General features: G+C 32.2%; 4 protein-coding genes across 5 annotated transcripts; 1 reads left to right on the top strand and 3 right to left on the bottom strand.

The window, feature by feature from the left end:
* Nucleotides 1–7,730: 7,730 nt before the first annotated feature.
* On the bottom strand, nucleotides 7,731–13,810 carry LOC102626456 (glycosyltransferase BC10). 2 transcript variants are annotated; one of them, XM_052435437.1, is made up of 11 exons: nucleotides 13,255–13,809; nucleotides 13,049–13,158; nucleotides 12,844–12,944; nucleotides 12,653–12,724; nucleotides 11,290–11,371; nucleotides 11,111–11,191; nucleotides 10,877–10,915; nucleotides 10,736–10,801; nucleotides 10,348–10,497; nucleotides 8,182–8,310; nucleotides 7,731–7,998 (listed from the first exon to the last, which is right to left on the bottom strand). In XM_052435437.1, exons 1-11 carry the CDS (start codon nucleotides 13,490–13,492, stop codon nucleotides 7,942–7,944), a joined length of 1,125 nt encoding a protein of 374 aa, XP_052291397.1. In that variant the 5' UTR covers nucleotides 13,493–13,809; the 3' UTR covers nucleotides 7,731–7,941. The 2 variants fall into 2 exon arrangements, with proteins under 2 accessions (XP_052291397.1, XP_052291398.1); XM_052435438.1 differs by lacking the exon at nucleotides 12,653–12,724 and having other exon boundaries at nucleotides 13,255–13,810.
* Nucleotides 13,811–16,924: 3,114 nt separating this feature from the next.
* Nucleotides 16,925–19,768, top strand: LOC102627039 (sirohydrochlorin ferrochelatase, chloroplastic). Its single transcript, XM_006470212.4, has 7 exons — nucleotides 16,925–17,169; nucleotides 17,297–17,487; nucleotides 17,637–17,698; nucleotides 18,065–18,175; nucleotides 18,316–18,408; nucleotides 18,808–18,908; nucleotides 19,180–19,768. The coding sequence occupies exons 1-7, from the start codon at nucleotides 16,925–16,927 to the stop codon at nucleotides 19,205–19,207; spliced, it is 831 nt and encodes a 276-aa protein (XP_006470275.2). The 3' UTR covers nucleotides 19,208–19,768.
* Nucleotides 19,769–19,971: 203 nt separating this feature from the next.
* Nucleotides 19,972–22,297, bottom strand: LOC102626758 (chaperone protein dnaJ C76, chloroplastic-like). Its single transcript, XM_006470211.4, has 6 exons — nucleotides 21,927–22,297; nucleotides 21,639–21,822; nucleotides 20,946–21,141; nucleotides 20,710–20,816; nucleotides 20,396–20,606; nucleotides 19,972–20,267 (listed from the first exon to the last, which is right to left on the bottom strand). The coding sequence occupies exons 1-6, from the start codon at nucleotides 21,995–21,997 to the stop codon at nucleotides 20,131–20,133; spliced, it is 906 nt and encodes a 301-aa protein (XP_006470274.2). The 5' UTR covers nucleotides 21,998–22,297; the 3' UTR covers nucleotides 19,972–20,130.
* Nucleotides 22,298–22,440: 143 nt separating this feature from the next.
* Nucleotides 22,441–25,331, bottom strand: LOC102627329 (high affinity nitrate transporter 2.7). The gene is made up of 2 exons (XM_006470213.3): nucleotides 23,993–25,331; nucleotides 22,441–22,872 (listed from the first exon to the last, which is right to left on the bottom strand). Exons 1-2 carry the CDS (start codon nucleotides 25,159–25,161, stop codon nucleotides 22,626–22,628), a joined length of 1,416 nt encoding a protein of 471 aa, XP_006470276.2. The 5' UTR covers nucleotides 25,162–25,331; the 3' UTR covers nucleotides 22,441–22,625.
* Nucleotides 25,332–27,739: the final 2,408 nt, after the last annotated feature.

Raw genomic sequence — 27,739 nt, 5'->3', positions numbered from 1 at the left:
ATCAAGGAAAATATATAAAGAATAGGAATAAAAGAATAAATTGCTTTTTCCTTTTTATAAAATTCTAACTTTTGGATGGTACCGTGACAATAATAACAACTATGTCTATTCTAGCGAACCAAAAAAAAAGGAAAAAAAAATTGTATAATAAATCTGTTGTAATATTGTATGTATATTTCATTTATCGCAATCCCCAACATAATTAGTAGTGCGTATTTAAGTTATTATACAATTGGTATGGTACAGAATTCGGTAGTAAAAGTTAGCCAAGGAAAATTCACAAAAGGGCAACTTAGGTCATTTGCACGAGTTCAATTACCAAAATGTCCATCAAATGAAAGGTTGTCGTCAAAGTGAGATATGGTTAGATTTAGATGGTGATCACGCACACGAGATTTCTTAAACCTCTTTAGTAAACACACCGAAATTTGGGTAATGAGTATGGATGGTCCCCTCCGTCAAAGCCAAAGCACATTAAAATAAAGAAAAAGGATTAAAAAGTAATATTCTTTTATTCAAAGCGTGTGGGCCTCTATCGCACGTCCAATTATACTCGTGGGCCAAGTACGAGCTCCGGCCTCTAGTTATTTGCCAAGTATTGTACCTCGCTGTATAATTTTAAAAGGCCAAAAGGTACAAATAAAATCTTTTGGTAAAATAAACAGCGTCAAGTTGGGGGTGGATAGCCGACTACTGCCACGTGTTGGCTTCTGATGCAACGATCCACCGACCAATTTCCAAGTAAAAGTAAAAACGAAAAAGTGAAATGTGGAGGGCTAGTCATTTGCCACGTGTAAGACTTGACGAGCAAGAAAAACGTTCTCGAGGACTGCAAATTTTTTTAATGAAATGACGCGGGGATTAAATAAAGTTTGACTGTTTGAGTGTCTAGAAACCGTTGGGCTCCAACTACCCACGACGACTAATGAGAATTTGCCACGTAGAGAAAAAGTCAGGAGACGCGTGAGTATCCGTTAGTACACGTGCGGTGAAACTATTGCGTTCACTTGGGGGTCGCAACTAATTAACTGCCAAGTAACCGTTGAAATAAAGGTGCCCGAGGATTGCTGCAAAATTGTTTGTCTATCGGTGGTTAGGTTTGTTGGAGAAGAATCATACTTTAATTGTGTGATTGACCTGCGTTTAACAATTACTTGAACTGGGTTTATGGGTGTGAAAATTATATTTGAGAAACAAAATTAAAAATGTCAAATAAATTAACGATTGAGTAATGTTTTGAAATTTTAGTGTGTGGCGAGAGACGGTCTAAATAATGTATTATTATGATTTTATGATTATTGGGCATGGTTAATTAGCTTGAAAAAAATGGGGAAAATAGGTATGCGATAGAACTATTATTCATTGCTGGGCATTGAGATTTTTTTTTTGTTCACATTATTTAAGGTATGGTGCATTAATGGAGAGTCATCATTTTTCTTGCCACTTCATGCTACTTTCCATTAGTGAAGTTAACAACTATTGATCTTGATGGTGTGCAGGTAAGCAATATCACTTCATCAACTGAACAAGTTTAAATTTGTAACTGATGGAAGGTTTTTTTTTTTTTTTGTATCATCAAATGTATTAATAACTTGGTGATAGCAACTAGAAGGGTTTGATTGATTGTGGAATTGTTATGGTGTTTGTTAGTTTACATTTAATTAATTTACATATTTTTATTTTTATGTTATGTTTATTTATTGTATGGAGTGGAGTTTAGGATTATAGATTCCTCCCACCAGTGGCGGTGCCACATTAAGATTGGGGGGACTGAAGCCCGCCTTCACTTTTAAAAAATTATACATTTAATTAGGTAGTTGTCCCACTTTTAATTTAATTTATCACAAAAGTACTGCTAAAATTTAAAAGTAATCAAAATATTAAGTACTTATTTTTACATTTTCAACCCACAAAGAAACCTTATTATTGTTAAGCTCCTCGGGCCTAAAACTATTTCACCTTATTGAGTTTATTCAAATAATTTTCTTCAATGAATCTTATGGCACTTAAAATTCAACTTGATATTTGCAATATAGAAGTGGGTTCTGATAGCAAATTTGTAAAATTGAAAGGGAGTGGTAAGCTAGCATGAAAAATAGTTGATACTAAAAATGATAAATTATATTCATTAATTTATTTATTGGATTTATTAGTTGTCATAACTATAGTAAAAACTGCATTTTCAACTATGAATTTTGTGAAATCACATGAGAGATCAATACTTGAGTGATATTATTGTTGTATATATAGAAAAAGATTTATATTTGTATTATTGATTATAAAATGGGAAATTATCAACCTTATACCCTTAAATGACACCAGTATCAAACGTGCTACAACACTTTTCGCTTATACCACTCGTATACCCTAAGTTGACAAAAGAGTTTTGGCGTCCACCTTTTCGTTTACTACCGTTAAAAACTTAACAGAATTTGAGCAAAATGACTATTTTACCCTTTAAACTCAAAATGAGGTAAAAAAATAAATTTGCCTTGAAAATTAATGTAAATTTTCAATACACATTTTTTTTTATTTTGTTGTTAACAATACATTTTTTTATTAAAAAAATATGAATTATTAATGGTACATATTATTAACAATTATCCATAAAAAATATCTATCTTATACCATAAAAAATTATTAACAACATATTATTTACAATTATACATATTATACCATAAAAAATTCAAGTTGGAGCTTGGAGGAGTAGATCTTCAATAATTTAGGTTAAATTTTGGAGGAGTAGATTCGGTTGTAAAGTAGCTTTTTTTTTAGCAATTATTAAGAAATTATCCGATAAATGGGATGATATGTCATTTTTATCAAAATATATCATATGACATGTCGTCTTTTACTATGTAAATGGGATGCCATGTAGTTTTTAAAAAAAGACTAGATTACCCTTATGATGTCAGCGCTCGCAAACGGCAGTTAACGGATCGGTGGACGGCATAAGTGTTTTGTCAACTTAGGGTATACGAGTGATACACTTAAAAAGTATTGTAACACGTTTGATACTAATGTCATTTAAGGGTATATGGCTGATAATTTCCCTTATAAAATTATTCTTTAATCTTTTTAACATAAGGAAACAAGTAGAAGTCAATTATAAATGTATTGAATTGAATAAATTAAAGAATTTTTATTTTACTATTTGTTACTTGTTGACTATTTTTTAATTACGTTATTATTTAAACTTAGCCCTTGCTACATTAAATTTCTGGCACCGCCATTGCCTCCCACCTTAATGTTTGCTTACATATTTTAAGAGAAAAATGAGAATCTCACTCCATGGGTTCTATCCATTTTTTGAGTAAGGAGTGAAATTCCCACTCCCACGAAGGGAGGTGGGAGTCTTACCTCTTTTTTCTTTTTTTTACCCCTTATTTTATTAAATTTAATATAATTATATCTAATAAAATAAATACTATCATATTTATTTAAAGAATATTACTATATTATTTTATAAATTACATTTATTAAAAAATAATAATTTTAAACTTATTTAAATATAATATTATTATATTTAGTTAAAAATAATAATTTACATTGATTCTAAGTTAAAATTACTTTAAATAATACTATTATATTCATAAAGAATTAATAATATTACTATATACTATTTTTATTTGAAAATATAATATTACTATATTTATTTAAAAATAATAGTATTATATTTATTTAATAATAATAATGATAATAATATTAATAAATATTTTATTTTAATAAAATATTAATTTTGTACTATATTATTAATAATAATGTTTCATTTTTGTTGCTCTTATCAATAATTTTTAGTTTACATAACTAAAATTAAAATTAAAAAAAAATTGTGATTTGCATAATTAAGAATATTAATAATTATTATAATTTACAAATATAATAAAATAAATATTTATTTTTCAAATATACATTTTATTAATTTTGTAATTAAAAACTACAATTCTTTAAATAAGAGTAAAACTATAATTTAAAACAATTTACTCCCAATACAAGATAAAGTAAACATATAAACTGAATTCTGATTTCGATTCCATATTTCCATTCTAAAGTAAGTAAACAACATGCTTCCACTTCCACTCTACACTTTCAATCCCAAGATTTTTACTCTAATCTAAAATGTAAACGTTACCTTAGAGTAGTGCTACATATCCCAAAAAACTATCTCAAATGACATGGCATTCATTAATTGATTGGTGAGAATAATATAATTAATTCATTTGGATCTTATAAAGAATTACCAACCAATTAATGAATAATATATCATTTGGGCTGGAACTTGGGATAAAAAAATTTAAGATGTCTATCATTACTCTTATTTTTATTTTCAAAATGAATAACTACTTTTCTAATAATAAAATTCAATTCATACGCTACTTAATATAAAAATCATAATATTTTATAGATGTGATGGAATAATGTGTATGAAAATTTAAATTTTGATGTCTAATTCCAAGACTTATAAATATTATGAGAATTAAATTTCAATGTTTAATTCCAAGAGTCATAATTATTATGTATTTTAATTGTGCTCTTTATATTTGAATCAATTTATAAAAATTTACCAAAGATTTTATTTGTTGTAAAATTCTATTTTCTATTTCTCAAACTAATGAGGGCTGTGTTTAAGATTGATTCTAAGAGATTTAAAAATATTTTTGAAAAGTTGAAAGCTAATTTTAATGTTAAATATTTTTTAAATCACTTTTTGCTAAGTCACCCCATTGTATAAGAGATTTCATAAAGCAATGAAGAGTATATTTTCAAATTTTGATTTTAAGAATCAGTTTTATATTTATTTCATATATATATTTATATTATATATTAAAAAAATTGAAAATTAGTCTTATTAAGCTAGAAAATAAAGTTATTAAATTTAAAGAAATCATTATTATTTTTATTATATTGAGATAAAAAAATAAGATAATACAATTAACAAAATAAAATAATTTATTTTTGTTATTAATTATTAGATATACACATATAAAAAATTATACATATATAGTAAATAAATTTTATCAAATATTTAGTTGGTTCTCTTCAAATCTGATTATTTGTGCAGCATAATTAATAATAATTATTTAAAAGTTATAACATTACTAAATAGGCTCTAAATAGTCGGTTAGAATTAAAAAAATTAATGCACAAAGTTTAAATTATAATTTAAATCACAAAATATAGCGGTGCAATTATTTTTTTACATTTAAGTTAATATTTTCGCTAACTTTTGTAACGAATAAATTAAATTGAGGACTTCAATTATATAAATTTGAATTTAAAGGAACTTATTAGTTCATTCATTTTACAAACTTATGGCCTTTGATTATTATTATTTTTTAATGCTATAAACGATAAAGACTCAACTAAAGATTATCCCATTAAAAATAATCTAATGTCGATATGAAAGACGAGTCCGTGCATTAATTTGTGATAAAGCTTCAATAGTTCAGCCCTTGATATTTTTTATTTTCTTGACCATAAACCTGTGTTCAAGGTTCATTTTCGAGTAATTATGAAGTATTTATGAACAAGGACCCGTATTGATGGTAGTCAAAATTCATGTGCTCTTGTTTAATGGATCGGGAATTCAGGGGAGAGATAGAGATGGCAAAAATACCCGTCCGGTCCGAACCCGGACCGTACCCGGGCGTTATCCGGCCCGGGTATGAAACCGGGTCGGTCTTGGGCATCACATGATAAATCCGGAACCCAGATTTTATTTAAAAAAATTATAAAATATATATTATTTTAAATATTTTATATTTATTTGACTTATTTATTATACATATATAAAGTTTTAAACACTTAAAGTTTATATTTTTATGTCAAATTTTATTGAAATAAATTTAAAACTTATAAAATTACCAAAAAATAAAAAATATATACACATAAAATATTAAAAAATATAAAATCTGGGTACCCGGATTAAAATCCTGCCCGAACCCGGACCCAGACCGGTTGCATCCGGGCAGAGTCCGGTCATGGCAATACCCGGACCCGGCCCGGGGTTTTGCCATCTCTAGGGAGAGACAAGACCATGCGAATATGGAATGTCGTGGAAACATGAAGCATTTTTATTGCGGAAGTAGCTCGATTTATTGTTGGTGCCGGTGAATGGAAGGAATCGAACGGTCATTGTGAATTTATAATTCTAATTGCGTGTCCAAAGTCGTGTCTTTTACGTGTCATAGAAATTGATTAAGCCCTTAAGATTGATGGGGTCTCATTATCATGGGCCTTTGGATGTAACATTGGCTGCACATGGTGGACTCCACCACGTGCAGCCAAGAAAAAAATATTTGGGGGCCGTTAGATTTCAATCCAACGGCCCCCAAATGATTTCCGGACACTATTCCAATCCGGGAATCCCGGATTGGAACAGAGCCCATATATATATTGTCATTAAAATTTATAATTAAATTACAAAAATTCAACCTATGAGGGGTGAGTAATTATTTTTATACTTTATATTCGGTCATTTGTCTATAAAATGCAATGACCTTTTAATTGTTTTTACTTTCTAATTTTTTGAGAAAAAGTAATGAAATATAACTCTTGTCTTTTTGAGACCCACTAATTGGTAGTTAAAAAAAATAATAAAATAAATTAATACGTTTAAATCAGACAGTATACAAGGCTAATAACGTCCCTTTGTCAATACAATCCTTAAAAAAAAAGCAACTAGAAAATGGGTAGAAATTCATTTCCATAGGTGCATGAGGATTGCAAGCGGGACAAACTGACAAAATTTATATCACATGCAAATCATTTATGTGATTTTCTTGCTCGCAATACATGTGAGTTAATCATTTGACTAAGAATAGTTAACGGTTTAGCTAAAAATTGTATTTCAATTTCCACATCTTTCTTGAGATGAAGATTCTAACAACAACACAGTCCATATGATCAATTTTTAAAATTCAAAGTAATTAATTTTGCACGTTAAGAAAAAATATAAATAAAGATGATCTAAGTTTAAACCTCGCTAACATAGATGTGGATGGGGTTTGGATGCTATTAGGCTAAATGAATAACAATAAAGTCATGTGAAAATTTCGTGTTTGATAATGCAAATATCTTTAATTATTTTAGCCATTTTAGCGTGTCTAATAAACAATTATATGCAAAGTTTGACGTTTGATTCGGAAGAAATGAAAATAAAAAAAGTAATTTCCATTAAGACTGAAATGGATCAAGGCAGTAAATCTAAGGCTAAGCCCGTTCCAATTGTTAAGATCACATGCAGGACGTGAGCCGTGTGACTTAAGCCATTGCATTGAACTTTCGAGTGTATCTTCCAAAGGACCACTCTTTGATCTCTTTGGATAAAAGATTATTAATTCATAAGGTACTGTTAAATAATTTTCCTTGTTCCATTTGTCGACTCCATGTTCATCATCGAGAAATTGAACCTAACTACAAGATTCTTTTTGTTCTCACCATTCATCCAGATTCACCTTACAAGAAGTCATATTCATAAAAGCCTTAGAAAATTTTAGAAAATAAACTAGGCCGAAAAGAAAGAGGACAATGAAGTGAATCTTTTAGAGCACTTTTGGGGTTGGGAGGAGGAGGGGGGGGGGGGGGGGGGGGAATTGCATGACAAAAACTGGAAAGAAAAAGGAAAAAAGAGCACAGTAGCAAATTACTCGTGACCATTTTATACCTCATGAAACCATAAAGGGCAGAGACATCAAACTTCACAATCTTACAGATATGGAAGAATGCAATTAATGAAAAACAATCATATTTTATTATTTATATGTATTTTTTAAAAGAGTGAGAAAATATACACCACAATACATGCTTTGAGATATTCCTTTTATCACTAATTTACAAAGCTCTCAACTATCAGATATGATTTTTGGCAAAATGCAAAGACTTTTCGTATAGGTTAAGATGAATAAATCCTAACTAATGTTAAACTTACAACATTTTTGTTTACTTTGCGTGTTTGGATTCCCGTATTGCTTCATTGCTGTTAGCTCCCAGCACAGACTGTCCACCAGAAACATAAACCAGATGAATAGATGAGATTTCATGCTGTTGTAGGACATAAAACATAAGCCATGCAGCAACGAAAGGAACGAAATACGGTTGCTCCATCAAATCCTTACTGTTTCTCAAAATTTCATCACACATTCTATTCATACAAAGAGTTTATATATGAGGAAGATTTACCATGGTCAGAAGGCGAAGTGCAGCAGGCCTGGTAAATTTTCTGGCAAAAAGGAAGCATGATGATGGTTTCCCTTTGTCACTGCACCATTCTCTTCGATGCTCAGTCTCATAATAGATATTATCAATTTCCTGTCAGAATCATCAAAATTCTTTACAATGTATCCCCTCAATTGATAAGTACGAATAATATTCACTGACATTCTGAATTGAATTTTCTGCTTGTATTTAATGCTTTTGAATTTATCTCCTAGTCAATATTGAAAGTATCAATTTATAATAACTGGGGAACAACCAATAAAATTTTCACCAAGGTGATTTGGACTAAGGTCGAATACCATGGGAGTGCCAAGGGAAAATTTTCCTGTGGATTTACCAGATTATCATCCTGAATCTTGAATGCGAGATGTGAACTTTAAAACCAACATAATTATTATGGGAAAAACCTAAGTAAAATCCCTAAAATTATAACTTTCCTCTTAATCCGACCATAATGAAGGTGCTAACTTGCTTTGTAAAACATATTCGAAGTTTCTGTAACAGATAAGTTTTTATGTATAAACTATTTTAATTTTGTAAGGGTGCTTTGGAAGCTGTTACACTGTATTGTATTGCATTAAAACACTGTTCTTAATTTCTTATACTAACCCATTTTTTGGTGCAATTTCTAGTTGTATTGAACTGCACTTAAAAAGTGGCTAATACAATAAAAGGCGTATAAAATAAACCCATGGGGGTAAGATTTAGATTGTATTGTGTTAAAACATTGTTTATAATTTAAAATATAATCATTTAACTTTTATTATTTAATAAATTACAATAAATTTAAATTTATTAAATAAAATTTAATTTAAATAATAATATAAGATAGTAATAAACCTAAATATTTAATAAATAAATGATAATACATTATTTTACTTTCATAAAATCATTTTAATTATTTTACTTTGAATACGCAAAAAGTATTTTAATTTAATCATTTATTATTTATTAAATATTTAATCTAAAAATAAATTTAAAAGTAAACAATTACATTCCAAATAAATGAATAAAAATAAATTAAAAATTCACTATTATATTAATTTATAAAATAATATAAACTTTATTATATCATATAATTATATAGCATTATATTTTTACAATTTGGTATTAAATTATACTACATTATATCAACTAATATATATAACTAATTAAATTATAACATAATTTTATTAATAATATAACATAATATTGTAATATTTTATTATTTGATAATAGTATATTATTAAATAATTTTTATAATATAACAATTAATATAAAAAAATTATTTAATAGTTAATTTCCAAAATTAATAATCCCCAAAATAATATTGCATTACAACTTAATGCAATGCACCCTAACGCAATATACTATAATGCAATATGGTTAATAAAATGTAACACAATATAGTGTGCCAACTGCACCCTAATTGTATTAATTTGAACCAACTATACAAGATGAAGGTCCTATATCATAGTGATTCCAGCAGAGGTATATTGGCAACAAAACTGATTAACAGTGGGCTGATTAAAAAAGCAGCACAGTAGAAGCAGGCACCACGGGCAATATGTTGTACTACTCAAAGCACTGATGGCACAGTTGCGATTGCTGTCGCTTCAATGATCAATTTCTTCATTATTAGACTTTGGAACATTTTTGGTGTGTGAACACTTGAAAATGCAGTTTGACATTGAAATCTATTTCTGAATTCCTGACTTATGTTGACTTGCTTTGTAAGTTCTAGTTTACTTGAGAGAAGAAGATGAAACTAATCAGATCTAAATGGTGACATTAAAAATGAAAACAATGATAGAGGAAAAAGTTGCTCATTCAGATGGACAACATTTGTTTCGGAGAGGGAGGAGGGAAGATAGATGACCGGAAGAAGAGTGATAATATTTGGCTTCTAATGTCAATACACTCTTATTAAAGTATTTACTGAATGCACATGAAATTATGAAAAATGTATTATCCCAGATAAGATGAAAGAAACAAGCGGCCAGTATCAGTGGCACGAGGAAATAATAACATTAATATTTTCAACTCGCAAAGTTATGTACAAAATCCATATGCAAAGGATCGCTACACAATAATGTGAGAGCAAGTTATCCTTAATGTCTGTGTGAGAGAGAGAGAGAGAGAGATGCATACCTTTATGGATTGTATAAGCAGGGGTGTAGCATCAGCATACTTGTACGTAGCAGGATGCCATCCGCGGCGCTCATGGTCTTTGGAAGATGAAAGATCCCATGAAGAATATGTCAATGATCTCCTTGTTAGTTCTCCTTCAAGGCTTTCTTGCTGAATTTTCAAAAGAACGCTTTAAGACATCGAAATGGCCTTACTCTTATGAAAAGAATAATGTTACTAATAGGATTTGGAGAGCAAAAAGCTTACAAAGGGAAGCCAATGGTACTATGAGATTCATATATCTGGTAGCAGAGAAGTTACTACTTACTAGTCCAACCTAGCCTAAATTCATTTACCATTTTATGATGAAAAAAGGTCTGCGTAAAAACAAAACAACAAATTAACTTACAGCCAGTAAAGTCTGAACATAGTGTTCATCTGGTATACAATTATGCTCCTTAGATGGATCAGCTGGCTGCAAATGGATAAAGAAAAAATTAACTTAAAGAACTTTCCAATCAGATACTGAGTACTATTTAAAGAAACTTACAAATGAGTGTTCCCGCCAAAACTCAGGCAATGATTTCCTCTGCATAATCATGATAGATTGATAAGATAAAATTACAGAAAAAATCAGGTCAAAAACAAACAAGAAAACTTTGAAATTGTTAACTGAACAATATCGGAAAAAGAAGTTAAATATTTTGAAATATTTATTCTTCACTAATTATATGAACACCTTAGGACCTGTACAGCATATAAGCCTTAGATAAGTAGAACTAACCTTGCAATGTTGTTGAAACATTGGAAACACGGTGGTGTCGTTCACAACAATCTCTGCATGCTTTCTGGTCAGAACAGCCCACTGCAAGAACACAAAACATAAAATTTCATTGTTACTCCAGCGCTAGTTTGACATTGAACTTCAGAAAAAAATAATCCAGAATATTATTGAACTGTTACCTGAGATCCCTTCCTCCAGTTATGGATGGGAATAACAGGAGCCATTTTCGGATTATAACGGCCCTCCTTTGTATCAGCAAAGCTGCTTTCAGCAATGCATTGACAATAAACTATTATAATTGATTCAAAATACAACATTTTGACATAAATTATTAACTACATTTTATGTTTTCTATGGACATAATGTCAAATCACCTAACAGAAAATAATTGAGCAAACAGAAGTACAGGCGATAACAAACTTCTTTAGTAACATTATGAAAAACAGAACAAGAACTAGAGTTGTGATTTCAGATTCTGATGATGGAAATAATTTGATAATTCAGAATGGTAGATATACTAGCAATTCTACACCTAGAAGTTTAAAGAAATCAAAAGCATGGTCGATGCTTACAAAACTAAACTATGGGTAAATTGTAAATCTATTACAACAAACTAGACACTTCAGAAGTATGTTTCAGGCTAATAAGTAAAGGCCAAACTAAGAAATAATTATTGGCCAAATTACTATGGCAGGCATGCCAGAGTACAGGAGATGCCTACACTATAGAAATGGACTAAAATATGGCTATGGATGCTGGATGGTCTTGTTTATAGCATAGAAGGGAAAGGGATAAAAAGTGACTAATAAATTCCCAAATAATGCATGCTTATAAGTTTCACGGATGACTGCAACTTAACAATGTACTGATAGATAACCATTTGAACCTTAGAAGAGCTTCTATCTCGACCAAGTAGAGACACATAAAATCTACATAAATTAATCTAACTGGAAAAGCTAAAGTGAACGTGAGCTGCGGTTTAACAGAGTATAAGACAACTTAATATGCAGACTAGGATACAACTGTCTGCTTCACAAAGAATCAGGTATTAGACAACAAATAGGTGAAAAAACTTAATTTAAAGAAATATGTACAATAAACGTCTCAGTTACGCTCCATTGGCTCTTTAGGATATGTAGGGACTTCTAAAAATAGGCGATCCAGTCTCCCTTACAGACCGACTCTTCATCTCTCTTCTCTCTCAATTATATTTAAAATATAGATTAGATCTATATGTTAATTCGTTAGCCTCACATTTCTATTTCCATTTTCTCTGCCTTTTGAAATTTCACTTCTTTGTGCAGAAGCATCAAGTCTACCTCATTCTAATAAAATTCAGAAAGATGTTAACTACTATTGTGGATATAGAAAGCATTATAAACAAAATAAACTGTACTCAAGCTCTCTAACACAACACTCAACAAAATATCATTTAAGACATTTCATACACATAATTATACAAAAATGGATTGCAGCCAATGAATAACTGAAGACATACAAAAGAATGTACACATATACAAACGATATGGTTGGCAAACTAACCTGTCAACAAAACTAGTTGATGTCGACATGATATAGTTATATGTATAGCTGAAGTTATAAAGAGGTATGCAGCTGATAAGAAAACAAAATAGCCAATGGAGTGTCAGATAACAGAAATACTCCAAAAATGGCCTTCCATTGCAGCTACTAAAGGAAAATTCAATAAACCAACTTAGATCGACAATTCTCACCTGTCTGATAGAAAAACAAACCGATCGTTAAAAGGATCAGCAAGTGCATGTCTAAGCAGTATGCGCTCTGCCTCAATCATGCTCGCTCCTCCCCAATCTACCTGAAATGCAACAGAAGAACTAAACATGTATCAAAATTCAAATTTTACCACAACTTTAACTAATAAGCACAAATTTTTGAACAAATTTTGCATATAACAAGTACCTGTATGCTATCATTAACTTGACGATCCAAAAAGTAAATTGACCTAGTCGTTCCCTTACTGAACAAAAATCCAGGCCTTGAATGAACGTATATTGAGAATCTACTCTCCTCTCCCTGCAGCATTACACACTTAACTAATTAATCTGTAATTGAAGTGTGATTATTATTAATAATACGATAACATAAGTAAAAGTATTGAATGACACGTGCCTTGAAGAACTTATCCCAAACCATTTCGAGAGGAAGCCGATTTCTCGCGATAAATAAGAAGGCGATTTTCGGCTTCTGAACGAAACGAGGTCGTAGAGACATGATTCGCGTGTACTGACACTGCATCAACACCAAACTGCCGAAACAGAATCCTAACAAAATCGCCGCGAATACTTTCCGCTTCCATTTATAGTTAAACTTCTGCTGCTGCTGGTACACCACTTTGCGCTTCATTTATCTCCCGCGCAGAACCGACGCCGTTTCAGTGGAACTCCATGAAACTGAGTTCTCAGATTTTAGCTGAAGATCAAACGCGATCCACTGAAAATGTTTAACGGCTTCGAGGCTGAGGAGTGACGGGGAAGTTGTTTATTTATTTTTTGTTGAAATTGAAATTGAATTGAATTGAACAGGGAGTGGACTTGAGAGTTGAGTTAGCTTGACAAGTGAGCTTCAGCTTCTTGCTTTTTTAGTTATGGCGTTGTGATTGCTTTTATTGCGTGTGGTGGAGGGATTAGATCCCCATCTTTTATTTAGGGAACTGTCAAGGTGTTCAGATTTTGGTACTAATGGAAATTTTTTCTGTTAATTGTCGTCAATTTTTGAATAAATGACACTAGGATCCACTAATTTATTAATTTCTATCAAATAGGTCCCTAAATCTTTGGTAATGGAATCAATGATTGAATTTTTATTGTAACAAAAACAAATTATTGTTTACAAATATAAAAATAAATTGTAAAAAAGAAATTGCACGAAGCTAATACAGTAAATTAATTTTCTTGTATATAGTAATGTCTTATAAATTTGATTTAGTATGCGACATCGTGCGTTGTAAGTTATAATTGAGAGATTTTGTATTGTGGATTCTATAGTTTCACATTCATAATTTAACCCGAGCAACGCAGTACATCATTACATGTGCTGCATAATCTATTAGATCAACCCTCTTACTCTAAATGCTTGTTTTTATTTATAATACTAATTCTTGAGAGTTGCTATTTCTATCCACCAATTACCAATTATGATTTACCAAACTCAATAAAAAGTTACAAAAGACAATTGTATGAATAAGTGCCATTGTGGCATCCAGAAGATCCATAACTCTACAATAGCTACATAAATCATTGGCGATGGTTAAAATTCAATATGATAACTTGATAAGGGTGGTAAAATTTTAGCAGAATTATGAACCTATTAGATACACAAATAGAGGGGCTATGTTCTTATTTTGAAAAGAGTTTTTCCCCTTGTAAAATTTGAATTCTCGACGTACTCCACTGCTACCTCATACGATGTCAAAACATTTTTGGTATGTAAATGTTATCTAAAAGATAAAAGTTTATTCACAAATAGCAACACAATGCCAAAAGTAGTTTCATATTCCAAACCTAGCAATATGGAGCATCACAGTCTGTTATAAAATAAACTAACACTAAACTAATCTCATTATTAAAAAAAAGGTAACACAACCGGTATTAATTCATAAAAATCAAACATGGTTTAAAATATTATCCTTCGTGCGTCTAAAAATTAAATACCCATTTCTCAATTGGTGACAAACTAATATTATGATACATTTGAAATTAAACTGCCACTTGTTGTTTCTTCGTATCATTATTGTCTCTTCATATCATACTAATACTATAATAAAAATAATGTAGTTGGAGTAATAAAAATTGGCAATCAATGTGAATAGAAAACTAAAGTAGGTGTTGACTAACTTAAAAAAGGGGCAAGTGCTGAAGTATTAAGATGTTGAAAGAAACTTAACAACAACCAACGCTAGTTGTTAAAGACATAAAAGGGGTTTTATTTGTTCAAAGCGTCTGGTATATGCATATCATAGGACGGCAGCTGTGATTTTTTATTTCAAAAGCAATGCAACTACTAAGTAGGGTAATAAATAAGGATGTCTTGATTTATAATCATTATTTGAATTTTGGTTTAGATAATGATGATGCCAAAAGTTAAAAAAAATAGACACGTAGGGCTCTGGTTCATGAAAATGGTGCCTACTTATGAGATTCAACAAGTCTGAAATTCACACCAAATTGCTTCTGTTTTAGAGAAGAGTTGTGCTTTGCTTTCAAAATTAAATTAGTGAGAATAGAAACATCGGTCCATAAATTCAGTGGGGATAGAAATATCCATGATGAACATAAATAATTTAAGTACAACTCCAATATTTAATAAAATCAATTACATTTTATTATAATTCGAACTTGAATGACCGTAAATATAAAGTCATTCACAATCGGCTATAATATACTCAGAGTAGGCTTGGCAAAATCCGGGTCCGGTCCGGGTTTTGGTGTTGCCCGGGACCGGACGGGATGAGAGAAATGCAAACCCGGACCCGGGTTAAAACCCGGTTTTTCCGGGTGCGGTCCGGGCTTGAGCCCGGCACCTTCCGGGTCCGGGTTTTGATCCGGGCTTTTTAAACCCGCATGTGATGAATTTAATTTTTTTTCAATTTTTTTCTTCAATTTTTTTTTTATTTCTCTAACAATACAGATTTTTAAAAAGAAAATAATCAAATAAACTCATTCAATTTCAAATTTTAAAAAAGAAAATAGTCAAATACAAATATATAACACATTAACAATACAAATTTTGCACAAATGATAAATAAAAATTATTTCAATCTACTTTTTAATACCTAAATTTATCCAATTTCTAACTTAAACTCATTCAATCTATATATAAAAATAAATAAATTAAATTCAACAACACAATAATTACACAATAAATTTAAATAACATCCAATATATCATAAATTCATAATTATATATTTATATATAATATATTTATTTTTTTTAAATTTATTAAAAAACCGGGTCCGGTCCGGGTTCCGGATTTTTTGTGTTGAACTCGGACCGGGACCGGAAATGTCCGGGTTTGAGAATTTCAAACCCGGATCCGGTTTTTGTATGCATGCGGTCTGGGTTTTGCCCGGACCGAATTGGCCGGATCTGGGCCGGGTCCAGTCCGGGCGGGCTTTTTTGACACCCCTAACTCAGAGGATGAAATTATATTATAAGTTTAATTTCCCAAAAAAAAATTGATTTGGACCATGACATGTTTGAAGAGTTCCTCAATTTTTCACATAGCGCCGGTGAAATTACAAGAGGGAAAGCTTGCCCATTTGTTCGATTGATGCGTTTAGAAATAGAACGGGTGTATTGAGAAATTTAACGGGTGTATTTACTTCATGGTCATTTCTATTGCTTGATGGGCCCAAGGGAATCCAGTTTTTATCCCAGTTGAGTCTATCTTCAAACACTTCTAAAAATTCTTAATAAACCCCTTTTTCAATTAAAAATACGAGATATTAATTAATTTTTTTTTAATTTAGAATGGGAATTCAATCAAATGCACATATAAATTTTATTTAAAAAAATTCTTCATATACTTACTATATATTTATATTTTAAATTTTAATTAAAAATTATCATTTTTTGTTTAAATGATAAGAGTTTAGTATAAGTAGAAAATAATTTAAGATTTTGAGACCTGTATGTATTTTATAAATAAAAACTTAGAGAAATATGTTTTCAGGATAAGTTTCTTGAGAATTTAGTTAATTTTAATATATGAATTTGTATTTTATCAATTAACACGGGAGTAATTTAGTAAATAAAATTTGAAAAAGGTGTTATAAAGATGTTGAAGGGGCTACTCAACAGTCAACAGTCCGAATCCGATGCCTATTCATTAAGTTGGGCTCAGTTTCCATGCCACCCTGGGCCAGTAAACGACATCGTATCTCTGTCATCTTCAATTGCGCTCATTCTTTGCAAAATTACAAGCAGTCTTCACAAGCCCTCCGAGACTCCGAACTCCTGGAAAGCGGATCAAAACATGTCTGTGGAATCGCTGGCACTCTCTCCTCAGTTCACTGTAAAAAGGTTATTATCTCTTCGTCTTTGTCTCATGAATAGATTATTTGTTTTATGTTCTAATCTATTTAAAGTAAAAAAACAAATGAAATAAATTGTTACAAGTTTGTTGCTTTTATCTTTAATGCTGCTGTAGATGTTCAATAGGCGAAGTTAGAACAAAGAACACCATATGGGTGCATCCCAATTCTTTGAATTTGCAGAGAGGTCCCTCAAGAACAAAACATTTGTCAATAAAGTCATCTTCGAGAGATGGGGTTGGTGATAAAGATGGTGTGATTATTGTTGACCACGGGTCGCGTCGTAGAGAATCCAATCTCATGCTAAGTAAGCTGCAAAGCTTTATCAATGATTTTGGTTTTTAATCTTTTTTTTTTTTTTTGGCTGAAATTTGATGTTTTGGTTTGTTTAAATATTAACTTGGTTTATTGCTAAAGTGCTAAAGTACTTAAGGCCTGAATTTTCTTAAATTTCAGATCAGTTTGTGGCCATGTTTAGAGAGAAAACTGGATACTTAATTGTAGAGCCTGCTCATATGGTAATGTCATTTGCATTTTTACTCTTTTACGTTTTATTGTAATGAAATGCAGTTTGCTGGATCAAAATTTATCTAATTTGGTGTCTAGGTTGAGCAAAATTGAATGGTGGTCTAATGGTTACGTTCTCATACAATAGATTGAAAATTATGTATTTCTTTTTCTGATCATCAAGATGTTTGGATGCTTTGCAACTTTTCTGTCAAGATTTTATGTTCACTTAGGTCAGAAGTGTTCGTGTGCTACACATGTGTCACCAGAATTCAGAATGGATAGATGGTTTTTGGGTCTACTATTGCTTTATCTTTTGTATCCTATTGGAAATTGACCAAATTCTTGTTTAATTTTCTATCTTTTATTTTGACTAGGAGTTGGCTGAACCATCAATAAAAGATGCATTTGGCTCATGTGTTCAGCAAGGGGCAAATCGTGTGATTGTAAGCCCATTTTTTCTCTTCCCAGGACGACATTGGTACCAGGTAGTTCTTTCTAATTTCCTTGATAACATTAGTCTGAATTTTTATCGACACAATTGATTTCTGTAGATCTATTTAAAAAAGCGTTTGTTGAAATATCAAAGATACCTTGTAAAATGCATCAGATGTGTTTTATTCTACAGGATATACCTTCCTTGACTGCTGAAGCAGCAAAGGAGCACCCAGGTGTTCCATATATTGTAACTGCACCGTTGGGTTTGCATGAGCAACTAGTGGTAAATAATTTTGTCCTTTCTTTTGCTCGACCACTGTGAATTTTTTAGGCCAGTCTATAGAGCTTTGCATATTTCACAACTAAATTTTTAAGTGGGTCTCTGAAACTGTAAACTAGTTTCTAACTCATGAGCATGTTGTGGGTCATTCACAGTTATGGAAATAGTTGGAAAACTATTCTTGTTTATTGCCAATATATCTGACCTAGTATTTTATATTGTGCATTTTCCTTTTCTTCCTGTGATTTCTTATTTTAACAAGTATTTTTCATATGATCCTGTTATCTGCGTTTCTTTTTCTCCGACTTGAAGAGTTATCACCAAGTTGCCTTACCCAATAAGTGATAGTTACCTAAAAAAGATACTCTTGAAATCTAGAACTTTAGTGGTTTCTGATTGCAGGATGTTGTAAATGACAGAATCAAACATTGTTTAAGCCATGCAGTTGGAGACGCAGATGAGTGTGTAGTTTGTGCTGGGACAGATAGATGCAGGCTCTACGGGTAAGTGAAGGTGCAAGAGACAATTTAGTCACTTTAATAGTTTAGTTAATGTCCCTTTGGAAGGTTAGCTAATGGCGATTTGCCATAAACTGAAGAAGTAACTTTATACTGTGATTTTTGTCCTACAAAAGAGGGGGGGGGGGGGGGGGGGGGGGGTAAAAAAGGCCTCTGTACTCTGGTTTTGGATGCTGTGCTTGGTTTAAAATCTATAATTTTTAGTTATAAAAGTACATTGTTTGAGTTAAATTCTGATCAGACTTCTTCTTTGCAGAGCTGGCTTAGCCAACAAGACTGAATGACAAATATGTTGGCCCTTGTTCCTGAGGGTAAACCGGTAACACCAGATTTAACTGTGTGAAGCTATCCAGGTATCTCAGGTCAGCTTGATTATCATCCTTGTTGTTGTCAATGGCATCATCATCGTCACCAAAATTGTCAGCATAAACTGTTGGAGGATCTATTGACGAATGCCTCTCAACTCCAACAAATCAAGTTGCAGATGTGGTCTCTGCAGAAAAACTAGCATTCTTGTGCTCAATGCGGCAATCCAAATTTTGGCCAACCAAGTAACAACATTATTACAAGCTTATAGATGTAATGGCATCTTTCGCCAAAGCAACTGCTGACAAAATATTTGGCAGAACTGTTCATTCATGGAGGCTGTGCAGCTGAACCTTCAGGGAGTCATTTTCCTTTTGGGTATTATGTATATAACCTTCAGTTATTTTTTACCCAATGTAACTTGTTTCTCTGCATTGTACGGAAGGGTGTAGACAAAACTGTTATTGTCTGACGGGAACCAAGAAGAGTTTGTATTTTCCTACTACTTTGATGGTTATTGGTTCATTATACTTTTAATATTTAATACTCTTTTCATTATAAAGACCTTTTGGTATTCATAAGGGAATACTTGTGATTAATTATTGCTAATAAGTTCCGACTTCCAGCTGCCAAACAAATGCCTGGATGCGTCTAATAGGTTACTGCACACATATGTTGCCTTCGGTAAGAAAACCAACACGACTAAAGTCAGAGTAGTGGTGAAGATACATCGATTGTAAGCTATGCAGATTGTTTGCGTATTTCCTTTTTCCTTGTCTGCAAATATTTTGAAATTACAGTAAGTTAAACTTTTAAGAACTCAGTCCACTATTTACAACTATGGGACGAGGTCTCCTGCAATTGATATCTTCTTGCATCTGAGGGAGATCTTTAACATTTGCTATTGCACATGTTTTTCCCTGAATACTTGTTTGAAGAAATTCCAGATTATAGAGAATCTCTCCATCTTAATTTTCATGCTAGCACTAGCTCGAGCCTCAGCTTGAGCAGGGGTTTCTTTGTCAGCAGTTGATTGAGCTGCAATTAAAACCACATTTATTCTAAGTAGGATTTAAATCGTTGTAGAAGAGAGTACTTGCATCCAAAAATAGCATTACTTTAAGCTCACATTCAATCATTGATGGAACACAAGTGAAATGTATTACCAGTTCTTGGATTGGATCCACCTGCAGCCTGCTGTTGTAGCTGTTTGTTGAATGCCTTAGCGGCCATGAAAACGTTTGCTGGTCTTTCCCAACCTCCTCCAAATACACCATACCCTTTTTTCGGCTGAGGTTGAATCAGGAACTCAAGCACTGGCAACTCTTCCCTATCCACCCAATGAATGCAGTTCACTGGGCATGAATCAACAGAAACCTGAAAGTTTATGAACCATCCCTCTGATAAACCAGATAAAGAGATAAATGTTCTGTTCTATATATTTTCTGTTTGTAGATATTCTGTTCAAAGGGATCTTTACCTCAATATTTTGGTCACTGTCCCCATATTGAACCTTAACTCGTGCACATCCGGTAGCTTCATCCATAACAAATGTGTTACTGGCATGGTGTACACATTCTCTGCACCCTGCGACATTATATGTTAATTGAAGTAAAATTTTGAGAAGGTGATAATCGAATACTAGTGAAATTGACAGGACTCTGGAGAATGTGCGAATTTGTAATACAAACAGGGTGAGAGAGAACAGAGAATGACCTATGCATGCATTTTCATCAACGAATAGAGCTTCTGGTCTCGGTGGTCCTTTCCATGAGCTACGACTAAAACCAGCTGAGGCATTTGTTCCAAAATGAAATCTCATTTGACCGATGGAAGCATCATAATCTTTTCTGAGATCCCCTCTCATTAGCACTTTATAGGCTTCATTCAGCAATAGCGTATGTTCGTGACCCTGAAAGAAGAAAAGAACTTATCTTTTAAATTTGATTCAAAATTCACAGTAACATAGCCTTACATCAACATGGGCACTTGGGCAGGGCAGATTAGGGGTTGAGAACCTAAAACAAAATTCTTGTAGAGATTTTGCGCTTTGGTCTAAGAAGTCACTGATAGATAAGCCTAAATGACATGTCACAACTTATCGATAATGTCCAGCATTCCAACTTGCTCTCATCACATCCCCATATGATCATCCAGTCACATAGTATCACGTGCAGTCACATACACATCATATTTTTAAGATGACTTTCCATTAATACATACTTCATAAGATATGGCATTATGTGATTAAATGGTCGTATGATGACGAGTTTAGAAGTCCTTAATAAATCAACCAACCAATAGAATCTTGCTATATATAAAAACAATACACTTGCTTTTCTATCCATTCAGGCTATTCAGCTAGAATATTTTTAAACGAGCAAAGCAAGTAAAAGGAAATGAAATGACCTTTTGGCCAGCAATATCAGGGTGATATTTCTTCTGCAACTTCCTGTAAGCCTCTTTGATTTCTTGCCCATTTGCTTCAACTGAGACCCCCAGCAACTCATAGTAATTCTTCTTTTTGCTCGCCCTTTCTCCTGCCCTTCCATTGCAACATCTTATTACACTGCATCTTTGACCCCATCTTGCTCTATTATGCACGCATCAACTCGCCGAGTTCAAGCTCTAACTTATTAGATAAATAATTTATGCAAAACTAAATTTCGAGCCTTAATTTGCATGAAATAAAATTACCTTAAACTGGACTTATTTGGATTAACATAACCAGAGACATGATGATAACTTAGAACCATAGCGACTGCCATATTCCCAGCTCTCTTCCTTTTTTTTTTTTAATTATTTTTTCCATTTTGGCTTATGTTTAAATTGTTGATATTTTAATCAGATAATTTTTTGGTCCCGCAGAGTTGGATGAAAACTTTCCATGTCAGCTATTGCTGGGACCCACGTTTGGGACCTTTTCAAAAAGTGTTTGACCACACGACAAATACGAAAGCGTACAGCAGCGGCCCAAAAACGACGTCGTATAACGAGTCTTTTGGTTTGCAATTCGTAGTCTATTTTTATTGTTGGTTAATTTCTCTGCAACAGAATATTCATTGACTCTATTTCTGAAATTTAGGTCATGTTTGAGATTGAAGTGGTATAATTTTTAAGTTATAGTTATTGTGAAAAAAAAGTTATAACTATGAAACAAACATTAATAATATATAGCAAATATAAAATTTAAATAATAATTTTGAAAAAATTATTAAATATATAATATATTTTTTATTATAAAAGTAAAAAATCATATTAATATAACTTCCGAACTAAAGAAATTAATGTTTACCAAACACTTTAATGCTGTAACTTTTAAGTTACAACTATTCAATTTCAATCACAAACGCAGCCTTAGAAACTGCTTAATTTCTTCTGTTATCAGAACATATATCATTGGAGCAGGCGGTAATGTTCATCAGCAGGCTCATTGGGATCAAAGGAAGGGCCACAGAACATGCCACCCCATTGAGGAAAGTAAATGAGGGAGACCGGGAGAGTGCAAACGATCATCATAAGTCCCATTAGAGAAATGCTTGTTTGTTTGGAAAATTTAGAGCCTGAGAACAGCAGCATCTGCGTCACGACGGCTCCCACTGTCCCGCCACTCCCTGTCATCCCTGATATCACTCCCAATGACCTGCACATAACAACAAATTAAATATGCGCATCGAATGTACGCATCAAAGTTGCTTCATTTCCTTTTTATGTCCTTATTTTTCATTTATTATTTTTTTCTCTTTTTTCATATAAAGAAAGTAAATACTCTTTTCACATATGTGGCTGGAATTTAAAATCCAAACAATGAGTTAGTGATAGAAAAATCAAAGGCAAAAGTAAGCTCTTATTAATAATATTATGAAATTACTTCATTAGGTAATTTTAAAAGTAATATTATGAAAAAGATGAATTAAGATTATCAAATAAGTAAAAGATATTTGAGGTATTTTAATATTTTTAAAAAAAACTTATTTAAGTTTTTACTAGTAGAAACAAAATAACTTATTTAAATACAATCGAAAGCCCAAAATTTAAATTTTTACTAGTAGAAATAAAATAACTTATTTAATCTTTAAAAATTTTATTTAAAAAAGATCTAGATAATAACAAAGAACTTGAAAAAAATTTATGAGATTAAATAAACACTTGTGATTATTAGATATGTCACACCAAAAATATTTTCCTGCAATTATTTACTCTTTTAATATTAATCTCTAAGTTTTAAGTTTAGCTACTTGTAATTTTTAATTTTTCCAACTGATCTTTTAAATAGTTTCAAAATCCTTAATTTTATCATGTATTTAGGTTTGCTATCTGTGTTGCATTATATGAATATTTTTGCTTTCATACATTATCTTTAACACCTAAAATCTCAGATGAGGAGGATATGCAATAAGTATTAAACCTGCAATGTTTTTATACCGCTATCTAAATTTTTTAAGTGGTATTAAATTTTAAATGTGGTACTAATCAGGAGTGCGCAATCACGCTTCACAAGGAACCCAATCGTGTACGTGGCAAACTCCTATTTGGAAGTTGTGGTGCCCGCGATACAGCTTTCCGAATAAAAACTTGCCATGTGGCCTAGCTCGATGAAATCCTGGCTTGGTACCCAATTTACTCGTAGTTAGAGTATAGGGACAAAGATGTTCTCTGTATGGTTTCCACGTGGCAGGCATGGACAGATATTTGTCCTTTTATTGCCCACTCCGTAACGTATATCTTTTCTTCGGAGAAATCAAAGAAATAACTAAACTCACCTTTTGGAAACGAAAGGAACGACACCAAACGTGAGGCCACCGGCAGCTTGAACGAACACAGAAAACACACACATGACAAGTACAGAACCGCAAAGCGAGTTAACTCGTCCAAGCAACACACACAGCAACCCGGCCGCCGTCTGCACGGCCCACAAACCCCACAGCCTCCCTCTAATCCCAAACCGCCGCCCCATCTCATCGGAAATCACCCCGCCCATCGGCCTCGAGAACAAATTAGCCATCCCAAAACTCGCCGCTATCGTCCCCGCCACCTGAAGATTCACACCAAATCTATCGTAAAAATACTGCGCTATTATGTTATCAGTCGTCAACTCCACCCCAAAACAGAACCCGTACGTTAAACCCAGAATCCATCCTCTGTAATTCTTCAGGCCATTGAAAAGAACGTGCACAAACTTCTCCTCTCTGGATTCAGTTTTTGTTTTCTTGAACTCCTTGTAGTTCCCGGAAGGCAAGTCTTGGCCGTAGATCAAAACCATAATGGCTGTTAAAGCTTGGAATGTTGACGGAACTATAAAAGCTAAGCGCCATGCAGTGTGTGTTCCCACGTTGAGGCTGGTGATAGCCGTGAAGATTAACGGCATTAGTAGCTGGGACACGCCGGCGCCCATGTTGGCCCAGCCGGCGGAGACGCCGTTGGCGAGGCCGACGACGCAGCCGGAGAACATGGAGCTCATCCAGAACTGATTGGCCACGAAGTTGGCCAAGCAAAACCCTACGAGGAAGCGTACGAGGATGAAGGACTGCGGGGAGGAGACTAGGGAGGCGGATAAGACGATGGGGGCTGTGATGAGGGAGAGGGTGGCGGAGGCCACTCGTGGGCCCAGGAGGTCGCATACGGGGCCCATGGCGAGGCGGGAGAAGATGGAGCCCAGGAAGGAGGCCATGCCGGCGGTGCCGACGTCGGTGTCGGTGAGGTTGAGGTCGTGGCGGATGATGGGGATGAGAGGAGGGATGGAGAATGTGGAGAAGAAGCAGGAAAAGAGGGAGAGCCATGCAAGGTGGAAGGCTCGCATGTGAGGTGATGAGAGGGATGATGGTGAGAATGGACGGAACTCTGTGGCTTTCTTGTCGGAATCGACGGGGAGAGTGAAGGGGGTTGGTGGTGATGTTGATCTTTTTTGGGGAGACGGAGGATCTTCTTCCATGTTGCTTTCTTGGTTATTTTGGGTTAATTTTTTGAGAGGGAAATGATGTCGGGAGGTGCCTTTGAAATTGAATATGTGGTTCTTAAGTGCTTTGGTGGGTCATATATATATGTGTGTGTGTTGTGTGTATTTGAAGGATTCATTGGAATGTTGTGTGATATATACGCTGAATTAGGATTCAGTCCCCAGCAGCCGATTTCGAGTAATAATTAAGATTTATTTTTTTATTTCTTTAATAATTATTGATTCAATTAAGGTAATCTTTGTACTTGTTATGCATGACTTAGTCATTTTCCTTTGCCGGCACTCGTATTTTTTAAAATTTATATTTGATTATTTACAATAGTGTTAAATTCTTTAAAATATATATATAATTTTACAGCAATTTACAATAATATAAAAATATTTGACACCATTGTGAAACTCTTAATTTCATATTTTTAAAAATTACAGATACTTATTCCTAAGAATGATTGTAGATGATAGGATGTAAATTCTTGCTTTTGCTATTATTTTTTACAACGGGAACTCTCTCTTGAGTATACGTTGCGTCTCTTTTTTGCATGCTTTTGATTAATATAGGATAGTGTACCCAGAGTTTAACGTACGGGTAAGGGCAGCCTGTGGGAGAACTACTTGCAGGTGAATTTGGCATTGAATTAAGATTGACTTCTAGGAAAGAAAACGGTGCGTCCATTGCCGCTTGGAATGAATGGTTTTTCTTTTTGCAGGGGCTGTCAAGGTAGCGTCCCCGAGACGATAAAGGTGAGAATGCCACTTAATGAATTTGACTTGGACGGCATAATTAAGGCAAAGCTTATGTTACATTCGCTGTGACAAACAGCCGATGCATATGGGTGGGTGGTTAGATTTTGATATTTTTTAATTTAATTGATGAAAATAATTTTAACCTAAAACGAGGTATGGATGTAATAGTTTTTTACAAAAATTTTTATTTTGAATCACATATTTATTTATTTTTTTAAATAAGTCCTCATTAATTTTGTATAACTAAATGATTTTGTTAACCATCTCTTCTACATTTATTCTTAAAATTTTTAAAAGTTTTTACTATATTTTTATAAAAATCTAAATAATTATCATATTCATAAAAATTTATAAATTCTGAATATATATTTACACATGCATTTATAATTTCTTATCTCTCCTGAGAATAAACTAGATTTTTTTCTTATATATATATAATCTAAATTTAGCATCTTGAATTATAAGAGATATTAAATGTCATAAATATATTATGACTCTAATAAATTACTGGAAAGATGTTACAATGAATAAATCATTAGAACCTCTAATAAATTTACAAAATATATAAACTAATAAGTTACCACATTCTAACTATATACAAGAGGATTTTCTTATGAAAAAATTTAATCATTTGACCCGATCAATAATTCAGACATGCGGGAAAATAATCAATTAAATTGAATTTTACTATATTTATAAATAAATTAGGAAACCTAAATTTATTTATAAATGAAATAGAAAAAGCAAATGATACCACATTCTAGCTATATACAAAGAGAATTTTCTTATGAAAGATTTTAATTCTTTGATCCGATCAATGATTCAGACATGCGGGAAAATAATCAATTAAATTGAATTTCGCTATATTTATTAAATAAATTAGGAAATCTAAATTTATTTATAAATGATATAGAAAAAGCAAACGAAATGTTAGAAATTAATAATTTTAATAAAGAAAATATAAAACAAATTGAAACGTTGAGATCAAATGAGTAAAATTTTTAATAAAGTTAAATAATTAATAAAAGACTTCAACATTAAAGATCATGCTATATTAAAATAAGAAATCATTAATATAATGAATAAAAACTCAATAAATATAAGATTAAATAAGTTAGAGATTCAATTAAATAGAATAAAAACTTGGCACTGAATTTGCTATAAATATAAATGAAAAACTTAAAAAAACATTGAAGTACAATTGCAGTGCAGCCTGGTTGTAGCTTGGGGTTTAAAATAAAATTTTAAAACTTATTAACTTTTATGAGGATTAAAAAATTTATAGCTGTAAGGCACAGCGGTGTAAGATAAACTCTGCCCATAATTAATAATGACAATGGACAACGGTGCCCAGTGACAAGTACAACATCACTCGTAGCTTTTCGGAAGTCCAAATTTTGTTCTAATCTGGTGTGGTTGATAGCTGGATTCCTAAATCTTTCTGGTGATGGTTATATATGGGCAGGTTGAATCCCTAGTTGCAACATTTGTGTGGCTAGCGATGAATTATATTGTCGGCCTTATTACAGAAATATTAGATGGAAAACATGAATAATTTTGATGTAGGAAATTTTAGAATTTTTATTATTTTAGTATTTTTTATTTTAATTGGAGTCTACTATGGTATGTAATTTAATATTTTATTTTTATTATAATTATGATTTAATTTTTCTTTTTAAATTAACTTAGCAAAGTAAGTTAATTTTGGGAAAGTGAGTTTTCTCTATTATAAATAGAAAGGTCTTATTATTGTAACTTCAGATTCAGTTATTCAATAAAATCTCTCTTTTATAATTTTCTCTAGATATTA

This window comes from Citrus sinensis, chromosome 2, assembly GCF_022201045.2.
Source record: "Citrus sinensis cultivar Valencia sweet orange chromosome 2, DVS_A1.0, whole genome shotgun sequence".
NCBI lineage: Eukaryota > Viridiplantae > Streptophyta > Magnoliopsida > Sapindales > Rutaceae > Citrus > Citrus sinensis.
Note: the sequence above shows the minus strand (reverse complement) of the source record. Positions and strands in the feature narration are given on the sequence as shown.

What these genes read in the sequence shown, in the direction of transcription:
- LOC102626456 (XM_052435437.1), bottom strand. Translation starts at nt 13,492, where the DNA reads ATGAAGCGCAAAGTGGTGTACCAGCAGCAGCAGAAGTTTAACTATAAA. An exon ending in TCAACTAGTTTTGTTGACAG is followed by an intron (nt 11,372 to 12,652) that starts GTTAGTTTGCCA and finishes TGCTGAAAGCAG; the next exon opens with CTTTGCTGATACAAAGGAGG. An exon ending in ATGTTCAGACTTTACTGGCT is followed by an intron (nt 10,498 to 10,735) that starts GTAAGTTAATTT and finishes TTGAAAATTCAG; the next exon opens with CAAGAAAGCCTTGAAGGAGA.
- LOC102627039 (XM_006470212.4), top strand. Translation starts at nt 16,925, where the DNA reads ATGTTGAAGGGGCTACTCAACAGTCAACAGTCCGAATCCGATGCCTAT. An exon ending in CCTCAGTTCACTGTAAAAAG is followed by an intron (nt 17,170 to 17,296) that starts GTTATTATCTCT and finishes ATGCTGCTGTAG; the next exon opens with ATGTTCAATAGGCGAAGTTA. An exon ending in AGAATCCAATCTCATGCTAA is followed by an intron (nt 17,488 to 17,636) that starts GTAAGCTGCAAA and finishes CTTAAATTTCAG; the next exon opens with ATCAGTTTGTGGCCATGTTT.
- LOC102626758 (XM_006470211.4), bottom strand. Translation starts at nt 21,997, where the DNA reads ATGGCAGTCGCTATGGTTCTAAGTTATCATCATGTCTCTGGTTATGTT. An exon ending in CTGATATTGCTGGCCAAAAG is followed by an intron (nt 21,142 to 21,638) that starts GTCATTTCATTT and finishes TTCTTCTTTCAG; the next exon opens with GGTCACGAACATACGCTATT. An exon ending in TGATGAAAATGCATGCATAG is followed by an intron (nt 20,817 to 20,945) that starts GTCATTCTCTGT and finishes ATAATGTCGCAG; the next exon opens with GGTGCAGAGAATGTGTACAC.
- LOC102627329 (XM_006470213.3), bottom strand. Translation starts at nt 25,161, where the DNA reads ATGGAAGAAGATCCTCCGTCTCCCCAAAAAAGATCAACATCACCACCA. An exon ending in GTTCCTTTCGTTTCCAAAAG is followed by an intron (nt 22,873 to 23,992) that starts GTGAGTTTAGTT and finishes TGTTATGTGCAG; the next exon opens with GTCATTGGGAGTGATATCAG.